Source organism: Temnothorax longispinosus, chromosome 3 (genome assembly GCF_030848805.1).
Source record: "Temnothorax longispinosus isolate EJ_2023e chromosome 3, Tlon_JGU_v1, whole genome shotgun sequence".
Taxonomy (NCBI): Eukaryota; Metazoa; Arthropoda; class Insecta; order Hymenoptera; family Formicidae; genus Temnothorax; species Temnothorax longispinosus.
The window spans coordinates 19624618-19638405 of NC_092360.1; the positions used below are offsets into that span (position 1 = coordinate 19624618).

General features: G+C 37.4%; 1 protein-coding gene across 3 annotated transcripts in view; it reads right to left on the reverse strand.

Annotated features, from left to right (window-relative positions):
* The window catches only part of Pkc53e (Protein C kinase 53E), a 64687-nt gene that overhangs the window by 5733 nt on the left and 45166 nt on the right, over positions 1–13788 (reverse strand). For 2 of the 3 annotated variants that reach the window (XM_071773926.1, XM_071773929.1), the window contains 5 exons: positions 4668–4796; positions 1424–1577; positions 660–888; positions 265–396; positions 1–174 (listed from right to left, as the gene is read on the reverse strand). In XM_071773926.1, the coding sequence (XP_071630027.1) occupies positions 1–174; positions 265–396; positions 660–888; positions 1424–1577; positions 4668–4796 (818 nt within the window). Of the gene's footprint in view, positions 175–264; positions 397–659; positions 889–1423; positions 1578–4667; positions 4797–11016; positions 11126–13788 lie in introns of all 3 variants that reach the window. The other variant, XM_071773928.1, reaches the window with a different exon arrangement.

Below are 13788 nucleotides of genomic sequence, written 5' to 3' on the forward strand. Positions count from 1 at the left end.
CATCGTTTGAAAACAAGAATGCAATTGCACCAGGAAGGGCGGCTTGTTCGAAAGCGCGAGTACACGTTTCTCAACCATCGTGCATTCCACATCGTCGTCCTGGATAATGATGTCCTTCTTTAAGATTTTGATGGCGTACAGTTCATCCGTGCCTTTTCTTTCCGCCAGCAAGACCTTGAATTGAATTCATTGATTATATTGAGAGATGCGATTGCGGCCGATCGCGAGGTAAAGTAGCCGTTTTTCAAGATTGTTAAAACTTACCTTGCCAAAGCTGCCTTTGCCAAGTACCATTAAGAAATTGAAGTCGCTAGCTCGTATCAGATCGCTCTTGCCCATGTTGTGCGGCACATCTTTGTCCTGGGTCGTGTGTGTCTTTTTCGTCACCGAAGTTTTCTGAATATAGTCAACGAAAGTATAAATCATGCCGGGACTGGACAATCGTCATTTAAAATACAAAATAAAAAGTAACATTTCAGATGAATTTTTAATATCATTTCAAATATTATGTAAAATCACCTCGTTATCTTTATCGAAAAGCTATATCAGCCATTTTAAACTAATTATTTCAAAATAACTTTTTATTTTAACTTAGCTTTAACTTATTTTGTATTTTAAAAATAAATCACGAGTCGCTAAATTGCCCAGTAAGTAAATACCCGCATTTTAGTTTTGAGCTCGGCGAGGTCGACGCCTTCTTCAGGAACAGGTACATTGTAGAACTCTCCTTCCTCTTGAGTGAGAAGCTTGAACCACCCACTTGCAGGCGCTTTAATAAGCTCCGATATGCCAAAGGATAGGGATCCCATAAAATCGTTTCTGGATGTTCGATCCCAGTCCCATACCTCGATCAACAGCCGCCTGTCTTTATCCTCGGGTTTGAGGTCGCTAATGGTAAAAGCCAGATTGCTTAAGCGCTGCTTTTATCTTACGGAGGTAGTAATCCTTGCAATCTCCCCTAACTCAATCTCAAGATGTGACTTTTCTATACTTCGATGATCTTGTAATTTGTCATAAAGTAGAGAGCTTGACATATAATTATTTATGAGTTATATTTGAAGAACTACTAATCTATTGTGTAATTCATCAACGTCGATAAAATAGAATAACTTGGTAAGATTTAAGACAAATTACGCATTACAAATATTTACTATAATCTTTTAGTTAATATATTTTGTAATTTAGAAAATATTTTGTCAAAATCGAATCTATAAGGTTTATTTTATTTCATGATTTTAATTCGATAAATAAATTAGAAACATATCTAGCATTTTAAGTTACGTAATGTTCCAGCTCATCAAGCTTAGCTGGAAAGAAACATCTCGAAACTTCATCGTTAGAGGAATAATTTTAATTCTCGAGTAAAGAAAACTAATTGTCCGATGCGAATTTGGTGCTCGATTAGTGTAACGAAGCGACTTACAAAATGATTGTCTCGTTCCATTCTGGATTTAAGTTCGACTTGATTGTCTTTGTTTTCTTCTTCACGTTGTCCGAATCCGGGATTAGCTTCAGCTTAACATAAGGATCCGATAGCCCATTCGGATCCATGGGAATGAGATTTCGTCCCTCTCGCACTGCGAACGAACAAATCGAGGTTTTTTTTTTTCGGAAAGAATTCGCGAACAGGAAGACGCGAGATAGCTGCGGAGCATGCACTTATCCGGAAAACGAGTTTCACGTTCAGAGTACTTTGAAATTAAGTATCGATTGCTAAAAAAATTCTCGCAAACAAACTGCAAGATACACCGAGAATTATCAAATATCAATTGTAAGTTTTGAAACATATATAATTTATTATTTTTTTCATTATTAATCGTAATATTTATGCATTTTTAAAATTAATTCATAACATAATGTTCTTAAACTATTTAAAATTGAACGCATGCTTAAATAAGGCTCTCTTCACTTTTTATTAAGCTTCTTTTCTTGAACGGATTCCATCGATTTTTCTTATAAACTGCCCGAAAATCATTAATATAATTTCTATTTTATATATTTTACGTCAGATATGAACGACGTTTTATAATAATGTAATTAATAACCTACTGGCTGGAGGTGAAACGTGGCTAAGAAGAATGTAATTAAGAGGAGAAAAATCACGTTTTGTTTTGCACGAAGAAACCTCTAATCCATTTTACCGCTATAATTTTAATTAAACCTCGAGAACATGACGGTAATATCCTGGTAACACGATCGGGCTCGCCGCGAATGAGTTCGAAGAAACCTAATTTTCGAGATAATCGACAGGTGATAAGAGCTTCGAGGCAGCCGACGCGCGACGTACCGCTTCTTCGGCGATGCTTATCGAGTCACTTAGATGCTGCGATACGCGACAAGATGACATTGCGCGGGTGCCATGGTATTTCACAAGTTTATTGCAGGGTATTGCGTAATCCGTAAACGCTAACACCACGTTCGATGATCAAATTTTACGTTGATCCGCGAAGCTTATGATAAAAGTTAGCTTAAATAAAACTTTACTTGAATTTATATTTATTGTAATGTTTATATTTTTTCACAATTTATATTGCTAGCAAAGTAAAACAATTTTGCAAATAATTGCATCAAAAAATATTTTACATTAATTTAATAAAATTGAGTAATAAATGTTCATAAACGTTATACAATTTCACGAATAAATTACACTTGCAATTGTTATTCATACTTCATACCATACAGCTTTTATTTAATATAAAATGTATGTAATGTAAAATGTAAAGCAACTGCACAAATAATTTATCGCGGAATGTTTAATTCTTTTGTAAAATATGATGCGTACGCGCGTGTACCTACGTTGAATGTATGTATTCATGTAAATACAGCTAAAATATGTATTTGCTCTTCTTTTGTTCCTTTTTTTTTAGTCATTATATTGTGACACAACTTTGAGAGACAAGATGCTACACACAAAGCTATTACTTATTTTTAACGACCGCTTGTTAATTAGTTGTCAAGTTTCTTTGTAACTTGAATACCAGTTAAAATATGCATAGAGCAAAAAATTATTAACGAAGATGTTAAGTATAACATCGTTATGATTCAGGCGCTCGCGACCTCCGAAACCAGATATTTGTGGTGCAGTTAAGTTCCGCCAGGAATATCTCGTAATAGTATCACCCTCGGTGAACCGATTTGACAAGAGCCATGGAAAATTTAATGCAAATGCACTCTAACTATGGCGAATTTAGGAGGATGACGATGGATATCGGCGCGTTAGTGCCGCGGCTGCGGGTAATTACGCTCTCAGGTTGTAACGGGGTATTCAGGGCTATTACGTCCTTACGATAATAACGCCTGCGTTCACCTGGCCCTTACAAGGCTCGATATATCGCGGGCGATCATAGATAACGACCAATAACAACTCCGACGCCGTTGTTACAACCTACATCCTTATTTAGGACGAAATGATCATCCTCGTCGACAGTGACATTGTACGGTTTCATTAAATCGGGCATTCAAAAAGGGAGGCGCTCTCTAATTAATTTTAATGAGCAAGAATATTCATAAGAAGCCCAGCTAGTAAAGAGCCACTAATAACGAAAGCTATTATTATCGCGCCGTTTAACGATCGCCTTCCCTTTTACATCATCTATCTTTATCTCGAATGATCGTTAGAAATTCGTTTCGGATTATTCGTTTGTCGCAATCGACGATTTAAGCATACCTAATTTATTTATTTATGGTAGGTTTTCATTAAAGAAGAAGACAAGGATGTGTGTGTGTGCTTTCTTGACCGCGCGGCCGCGGAATGATCTCATCTCTCATCGTAAAAACGACCTCCGCAAACACATTATGAAGATTCAATATGTGTGACGCGTCTTAGCACTCACTATATATTGTGATTTAAACCGGGAATCTTTTTTTTGCGGCGTAATTAAATACAGATGTGTTCATTAATTAAATTAAAAGTCCGCCTTCCATATTCAAATATTAAACGAATGGAACATGGTTTTTCAACATTATTTTACCTGCGTAGAAATTGCAAGAAGATTAAATATTTTTTTTGAATTATTGAATATAGTACCAAATAAATTAGTAAAAATAAAATTCTGGTATACACCAGTTTTTTAATTTTACTAATCCCTTATTATAATATTGCGATTAACAAAATTGTATAATGTTCAACATAGTGTTTTGGAGTTTCCTCTTTTTTGACTTATATATAGAAAAATATTAAAAGAAAGTAATTACGTTTTGTATTAAATGCTTTTCTAAACCTTCTTGTGTCACAAGACGGAGAAAACATATTTTATATCACTGAAAATAATGGCTCACATCACCATGAAATGCTGCCATAAATTAATGATTACAAAATTAATCTTTGTCATCAATTCTGTTCTTCGTAACATTATATAATAATGGGTGTGGCATAACTGCCTTACGATATACCTACTAATAAAATCTCGGATAGCGAAAAACGAGAGTTCGGCGTTCATTAACGATAACTGCAGACATAAAAGTTATTATATAAAAATAATACAAACTATATGCATACAAACATAATTGTATGAAATATAGTATTATCGATTAACTTGTGACACTGAAACAATTCTTTAATATTGAAAAACGCAAAAGAGAAAAAAAGAGACAGGCCGGCATAAATTCTAAGACAAAAAAATTGAAAGCGATAAGAGCGCAAGTATATATAAGAATTTTAAACCTACCTTCTATGGATAGCTTGCTACCGGCACATGAGATGTGCAGGTGTATACGACCACGTCTTTCGGTGTGATCGCATCCGCATAGATTCGGCACGCTCTCCTCGCACCTCTTGTGCACGTTCATGTCGCATGCTACATCATCAGATTATCATCGATTATATCATTGTCGACCATCAATAATCTCTGTGTTTCTTTCAATGTTGCCGCGGGAAGATCGATTCGTTGTGTCATTATTTTCCAGCCGACCAACGAAATTCGCAGCTGGCGCTCGAATTATGCGAGACTGCTCGTCCGCCACTTTTAAGTATTCTTAAATCGGCTACGTTACTTCTGATATTTCAAAGCTTAAAATCTTCGAGCGCAGCTGCGGTTACGCATACGTACGCGTGGGAGATTCATGGAGATTCAGGGAGATAAATGAGTTATTTACTTCGAAAGCGGTGTATCACGTTTTAAAGAGATGATTCAGATATATTGTTACAATCTTTAAAATTGAATTCTTCAGTTATATAAGCTGACGTCTAGATACATAAGACAAAAAGCTACTATAATTTTTACTACAGAAAAATGATCTTTGTGTTCATTCGTCACAATAAAAATACAACGATAAAAAAACTCAGATATTTACATGTTTCTCTTGTTTAAAATATCGATTTATAACATTGCACGGTTATATAACGTTTCATTGTGACTACAGCGTTTGCGTTATAACATTATCTCAGTTAAAACCGCTTTCAAAATAATTCGCTATACTTATTAGAACATCGAGACGATTTATATTCCAAAATACGGGAAAGACGTTCGCTCTTTTTCATGTTAATGAGAATAGCATCTACAAGCATTCAGTGGGAACCAATGTGAAACGGATGAATGGAATAGCAGAGTGAATCGAATTTAAAAGGCCCAGAGGAAAAGCACGGCGACGATACAAAAGTATAACTGCTTCCCGCTGATTTGGAGAAAGCTCGTGACGCAAAAATTGAAATACAGCAAATCGGTAAACGAGCTTTTATGAAGATGCGACTCGCTCTCCGATCCCATTCATCTGATTTTATTGTAAATCGTAATTGTTCGATAATAAACGTAAAATCATTTTGGGCCTGTACATTATAAAGGAAAAAAAGTTCTTTTATGTAAACTATGAGTATGATCTCGTTTCTCGTTTGCGTTTACATTCCCACGCGTACATATGTAAAATACTCTACAAGATCTCTCGCTATTTGGCGCACGGAGATCTCTACTAACGTAATGAAAAGTCCTATATAAGTATGGTAAATAGTTACATGTGTGGCTGTGTACAGATACATGTCAACGAAAAGCTAACTGCAGGTAACACGAATGATAATCACGCAAGTGGTCAACACATATAATATGCAATCAGAGTTTCGCATGTCTGCTAGGAAAGGATACACGATTACTTGAATTCACGCGCTGATAAGTTGACACTGTAAATCTACATGAACGTGGATATATATATATATATATATATATATATATATATATATATATATATATATAAAATTTACATGCATGCACACGACAAACATGTTCATGTATATATGAGTATGTGTATGTGTGTATACATATGTATGTGAATTTGTATACAGCGTGCATCAGTGCGTAGAACACAAAAATACGTACATACGGAGAAATTTTTATTTACATGTAAAAACTGCATGATATTTTTTTCTTCAACTTTTTTTAGATTATTTTTAAGTATCCATTATTTCGCGGAATAAGTTTCAAAAAACTACAAGGGAAATATAGCAAAAATTTAAGACGCTAAAGAAAACAAATGAAACACTGAGTAACGCAAATTCTGTAATAAGTAAGCCACTAATACGCAGCTAAATAGGCAAACTTCATTGTTCACTTAAACTTAAAGACTTTACTTTCTCGAAAACTCTTAACTTAAAATTTAATTACCAAGATAGTTAGCACTCGTTAAAAAATTGAAAACTTCAATCAAAGAATGGCTTCTTTAGCAAATTTCCCTACAAAGAAATTGATTTCAAGGCTGTCGAGGAAACTGTCTTTAAAGAAACCGAAATTAAAGTCGGAGGAGATTCAAGAACAATTCGTAACAAACATTAATTCAATTCATTGAGAATTTCGCTGTATGCACGCATATATGTCGCATGTACAATCGCTGAAATCGCAATTCTTACTACATTAATTATGTAATTACTTCATTTTAACAGTTATAATAATAATTACTCGTCCAAGAGAGTGGTGCGTTAAATGACGTAATATATACAATCTATATACATATGTAATACACTGGTGGAGATGCGTATGACGGCGCATCGGTGGGTGTACAACACCCGGCGAGATACACACGATGCGCGGGGTTAGAATGCGCCGTGTGAATAAGCGACGAGTGAATAGGCGAACAATGGAGGGTGGTATATTAAAATACATTTCTGCTCGCGCTTTTTGTCGTCGGGGATAGGCACAAGGCGGTCGCCCGTCCATACGACGCGCGACGGAGAGAACGAGAGAAGGAGACCGAGTGGCGATACGATATAGTGTGTAGTACAGGCGTGTGATAACACAATCAAAAATGCATCAAGGTCAAAGGTATACCTACATAAGACCATTATACGGCCATCGCGTTAATATTCTATTACCGTTGAACAAGTATGAATTACATTTCAAGTATATTTCAAGTAACGTACTCGTTCGAGTCTTGCGGGGGGATGATGCAGTCGATTGGATTTTCTTACGGCTGAGTGATATCGTACGGAAGATGTTTCATGTGATTGAGGGTTTCCGTAAACGGGCGAGGACTCCTGATGAGATGCGGATGCGATTTCCCCTTATCTTTCCGTAAGAAAACGTAGAACACGCGCAAATGGCACGTATTTCGTCGCGTCACTGCGACGCCCGGTATACCGTTTCCGTGCCACTCTCGCCTTGCCGCGTAATATAAAATTCACGGCGAAATACGTGAGCGTCGCCCGGTACACGTTTTCTGTGTCAGTCGGCGTGTAATCGTGCATCTTGTCGTCCGGAAGCTTTTCCACAGAGCTCTCGCAAGACGAGGGGCGACGGTGAGATAGCGAGGGTACAAGTGGGTACGAGCGAACGTGAGGTGGTGGGTCTTCTCGACGGCGAGGGCGGGGAAGGGGAAGAGGAGATGCTTCTTCCGAGTGCATCGAGAGGGATGATTACGCGGTCTAAAGCTCGTATAAAACCCGTAGCGCGAATGTCGAAGCGCAAAAAGTGAACCGCACTCGAGTGAAGGACCCTGGTTTTTAAAGTGAGATCTTCTGCAGACGTTTAAAGATACGGTGAAATAAGCGGTATGATCGCGTGCGCGTTCCGTATTTTTCAGGATAATCTCGAATTTAAATTACCGTACGTGTCTCCTTGCTCCGAGTGACGCGCTAAAAGCGATACGATTCCATCAGAAAGCTCGAATTTCAATGCCGTAAAAACTCGTAAAAATGACCTCTATGTTTATTTGTAATTAGAGTATCAGTAAAGATTGAATCTATCGAAGTCGTATCTTACGTTTCAAATTCTAACAGAAAAAAGTCGTGAACTCGTCTCGAAAAATATTAAATGTTCATTCTTTTTCGCTATACATATATTCCAGATATATTAATACCTATATGTAATTAAAATTAAAATTATTTTATTTTATACCTTTAGCAAAAATTGCAAACTATTTTAGATTAAAGTCACGGAGCTTTGAAAGGTTTCAAGAAGAGGTTAAAGCATTCTAATTAATTTCTTAAATTTCTAATGTTTCTATTTGCACGGAATAATGTAAAAAATAGATAATTGAGTAAAAAGATAATTATCATAATGCATCGCTTTTGCTGAATTTGAAAGACACAATTTCTTTTTCATGAAAGATGTATAATTTTGATAAAAAAGTATATGTATGTATAATGCAATACACTTTCTATCACATTATAAATGTCTTTGGTCTTCTTAGTCGACTCTTGAATGGTTTCGGTTAATAAAGTTAGCGATGAAAACGATTGACCATATTCGTTGGGTTTCCGCACACGTATATTCCATAATCAAATTTCTATAATCAAATTGATTGCTCCGATGAATCAAGCTCAACCGACTCTTCTGTTTGTTAAATGTATTCAGGAAATTCCTACGGTTTTATCAGAGACTGTCGTCAATCACGACGTTGTTTGCACGTATAAATATGCTTGCACCGCGACATGTGTATTCGCGCGATGTATATCCAAAAAAGCTCGCTGCATCGCAATTTTAGAGCAGTTTGTTTGGCGACCCCGAAAGTGACAAAAGCGACGAAAAAAACATCGCCGTTTTCTAGCTGAAAAGCTGGACTGGACGATACGTGCGTTATAGCCTCGAGGCTCTAGCTAAATAATGCACGTTCCATAAAATTTATTCGACTTTCGACAGTTGTAATGGCGCGGCGCGCAAAAGACCGGTTGCAACCGCGAAAACGAGAAACTCGAGGAGAAACTCGCGAAAATAAAGAGCGACGCGAGCGGTACTATCGCACTAATTCGTGATTACTCTGATGGGAGGAATCTCTGTTTCTAAAGAGAAGTTATACTTTTGTATATATTAAAAATACCTACTTACATAACTGTTCGGAATATTTTTAGAAAACAAAGAATTTGTACAAAATTTAGAAAAACGAGTAAAATAGTTGTAACAGAATTATTCAATTTGATTAAAGTAAAAAAAACATTTTTTAAATTTTGTCGAAAGTACACGTTCTCAAAGAATTTATTATGTCTTGTAATTCTTTGCAAATTTTTAAAATTTACGTAACATCCGTTGCATAATTTCGCGTTAGATTCCCCCAGTCGGTTCGTAAATGCAAAACTACGCCTCGCGGCATCGAGCTTGGACCCGTTTGAATAAAGTGCCTGTTGGAGCGAGATGTCGTTGAGCAAACTGCCCTTGGACACACGATCCCGAACTTGCTTGGTACAGACACGAGGTGCTGGAGATACGAAATTTCGAGTCATCCGATCCATGCATTTCCAACGCTTCTTTCTCCCGGGGGTTTCACGAACGACGAAGAAAATTCAAGGAACATTTGTTACTTCTGAAGTCGATATCGCCCCACCTGGATTCAACCCAACATCTATTTCCGTCTGATATCCCGGCGAGAACATTCGATCAATTCGTTTGACGCATTTTCTCAAATCTCTATCGTACTTTTAATTAAAATAATAATAGATCATCTTTTTAACTATATTGATAAATGTTTGTGCCAATTCAAAAATTAAAAAAAACATGTTATAGCGATAAATACTGAACTGTGTGATTTGAAAAATTGTTATTCCAAGAAATCACATTTTAGCGAAAAAACGAGCAAATAAAATGCCTCGTAAAATAACTTAATTTAATTTCGAACCATTTACTGTGTGAATAAATAAATATAAATGATACAGCCTAAATGAGATAAAAAACAGTTTAATCCATTTTAAGGTATAACATAATAATAATTATTGTTTTATTTTATTTACACATTACAAATAAAAAAGTTTCTATACATGCTCGCTGATAATGTCGCGCAATTTGATAAAGTTTTAAACCTCTGGGGTGAAAGTTAATGCTAACGACGCTCTATTAGTGCTTGGAGCTAGGAGCATCTCTATTCTTTTCGTACTAAATTCGCGGTAAATTAGCCGCGATTACTTTAAAGCGGTTTAACGCACCACGAGATAAAAGTAACAAAGGGGACTTAATTGTCGAGTATTTTTCTATATACCGCCCGCAAGCGCGCAGCGGCGCGGCCTCGTGATCTGAAAAGCCTGTAACTGGGTCTTCGAATAAGTGCGCGAAACGCGCGCAACGAGATGAAGCGCGATATCGATATGTTAGCTATTAATAGCGGTACAACGAATTACCCGTTTCGCACCGTCGATGGATTTTCGATACTCTTTTTTATCGACATTTCTCGCTTTGCCCTCCATAATAACAATATCTATCATCCGTTAAACCGTGACGCGATTGTTCCCTCCACCGCGTAACTCTATCAATAATGCAAACATCCCGTCTTCGTCACCTTTATACCCATAAATTATGAAATTAATTTATATATCTCATTGCATCTGTCACATATTTATTGTGTCGACGCGAAAATCGCGGGTGTCCCTTGTCTAATATTCCGGGGCTAAAATCGATATCCGAAATTTTGGACTAATCCGTCAAATCGATCATCTTGCCGGGACAGATATGCGAGCGACCCCAGATGGTCAAATTCCTGTGAAACTATGACGGGAATTAATGGTAATGGTGGGGCGGAGAGTGGGATTGATGTGCGAGATATCTGACCGGTTTGATGGGTTTGGCGTGTCGTTGACGCGCGCGGCTTGATTTCTTATAGCTTTTTAACTACCTGAACACTTGAGTCCCTGATGGGCGATACCGTGAAGCATCGAGCCGCAGTGGTCGCAGAAGGTCGGCGTCAGGTACGTGAAAACCTCCCATTTGTGCTTTTGGCTCACCTGGGAACAAGAAATAGGGGCCCGGGGAAGCCCGGTCCTTCATTTGCGGTCTGTTCCTGCAGCGTGGCGGAGAAAGCGAGACGGACGGTGGCGGTGCGCCGATCGATACCCCCAAAAACGGGGAACGTCCAGCTCCGGGGAAAAAAACATTAAGCCCATTCTCTATTTCCCCTTTCCCTTCTTAAACCCTAAAACTAGTTTTTTGCGATCTTTTCCCCAAAAGCTGAGGTGAGGCAGAAGCAACAAGAGGGAATACGTGCACGTGGACCACGTGATGATGAACATTAAGGATAAGGTGGCGCACACGATTACGATGAACATCGTTGATGAGAGTGTGCCGTATACAGGTGCAACCGGACTCTTTTCACAGAGTCTGATTCGTTGTGAGTATCGATACGCGTGTGGATATTACAACTGTAAAGCTAGACATTCTGTATGCGCGAAGTTCCCGATCGGCACACAAAGCACGTTTTTCGTTCAGCCACGGAATAAATTTATTGCTTGCAATTCGACAAATCGAAGGCGAACTTTCGCTTTGTCGTAAATTCAAACGGAACCTGGCGCAATACAGATAGTGGCACAAAATAAATCATCCCTGTGTTTTGTGTTAAATTGTAGAGTCAGAGAATTGATCTCTTGATCTGTAATTCTGAAGAAATAATTATAACAGCACGAATGCCTGATGAACGAAGTAATTGTTACCGTGTACAACCTTGCAGAATGTTGTACCATCGCATTCTTCAAATGTTTTGAATGCTACATCCAAAATAATTTTATCTTTCAAACTGAATGCATCAAACTGGATGCAAATAATTTCAACGAGCTTTTTCAACTGCGCGAAAAAAAGTGCAATTGCACGAAGAAAAATGCAATTTCACGATCGGATACGTGAGAAGATTTAAAACAGCGGAACAACGCACACATTGTCATACGAAATGTCCCTACAAGACCGTTACTTGTGGAGTCCTGAAAGGTTGCGCGCAGCTCGAGGCGTGCACGACGGTCGATTGGAAATTTGTCGTTACTATGAATATTTTCCCTCGCATAAAAGACTATAAAAATCAGTTTCACGAGACACCGACGTGGGCAGACTATCACCAGTTATTATCGAGCCTGTATGGTCAATAGTGGCGTTATTCTTGGACCCCGGTGCAGGAAAGGCTTTCACTCAAAGCTCTCAAAAGGACGTCAGTGGAAAAAATGCAGTGTTAACTGTAACCAATACCTATCAACAATGAAATCACAATGCAAAATTTCGACTATCCGATTAAAAATTCCAAACAAATCCTCGTGCAACGTAGTATGAAATTGTAATACCAATAACCTTTAACGTTTCAAAATTGTCGAGAATAATTGTTTACGCGTCTTTCTTCGCGATTCTCGAAAAATATTTATCTAATGCGGAGAATAACCAACAAATGATTAAATTTGTATGGTTAAATAACATTTCGCTGCTTCTTTTCTATCGCGCACAAAAGATAAATGGAAATAATTATATTTTGATCTCAGGATACGTCAGGCAATAAATTTTCCCATAACCCCTTTCACGATGTGGAAGTAACGCAGATAAAAATCTATTATCCAAGATACAAGATCCTGCAAGCTATTAAATTCTTCGAAATAATATCCATAAAATGTAATTCAATAGCATCTGAACGGGGGCTTCTTTGGAGGAGAACAGTGTACTTTTTTTCGCGATGCATAAAAAAACCTTTGCGCAACGTCAGGCCTCTCACTTCCGTTTTGCAGCCTTTTCTTTCGGTCCGTGGACTCAACCGTTTAATTAATTTCCACGCCAGTCATTTGCCCTTCTCCTTCCCCTCCTCTTCACGTGCCGAGCGTCAGCTCGTCTTTCGAGAAAATCCTTTATCGGCATTTCCCGTAAAAGACTAGATCTTTGTCACGGCCTTACGAATCCAACCGACGCGAATATTGCCTAAATGCACCTGGGGTATCTTCGTCAGAACTTCACTCTCTCTTTGCTTGCCACCCTTAATCATAATCTGGTTGGGAAATTAAATCATCGGCGAGAGAAGCACGTAGGAGCTTCACAGAATTTATATAATTCGTATTATTTTTGTCGTGCTACGTGATAAAACCGTGTGCTCAAATGAAATATCTCAATGAACAATGAAATCAGTGTGAGATGAAAATGCAACTGAACAAAGTAAAAGTACACAACGTGTTCCTAGCGTTAAAAAAATTATAGACCTCAAAATTAGATTACAAGCGGAAGCAGCGTACACCATAACTGTTTTCTAACTTCATTAAGAAGTTTTGCGCTCCTTACTTGATCTCTTCCGTTTAAAGTTGCACGAATAGTGTCTTTTTTTCAAATAGAAGGTAAATAGAATTCTGTGCAACGTACAACGCCAAAGATAATGAATTCTATTTTTATTACATCCTTTTACATTTGTTCATAAATATTTTCATGTTTACACAAACTTATTTTTTATATTTATTTATAGGTAATTTATTATGCGGGTTTGATAAAAATACGACAGACGTCACTACCCTTCCTTTAAGATGCATCATTTACGTAAAAACATAAAAATACTTACTTGTGTTAAATATTAATTTCTTATTACGGTAAAAATTATTTAAAATTGATGCAAAAACTTGATCCATAATACTGATTGGAACAATGTCAAGATTCTCACAAC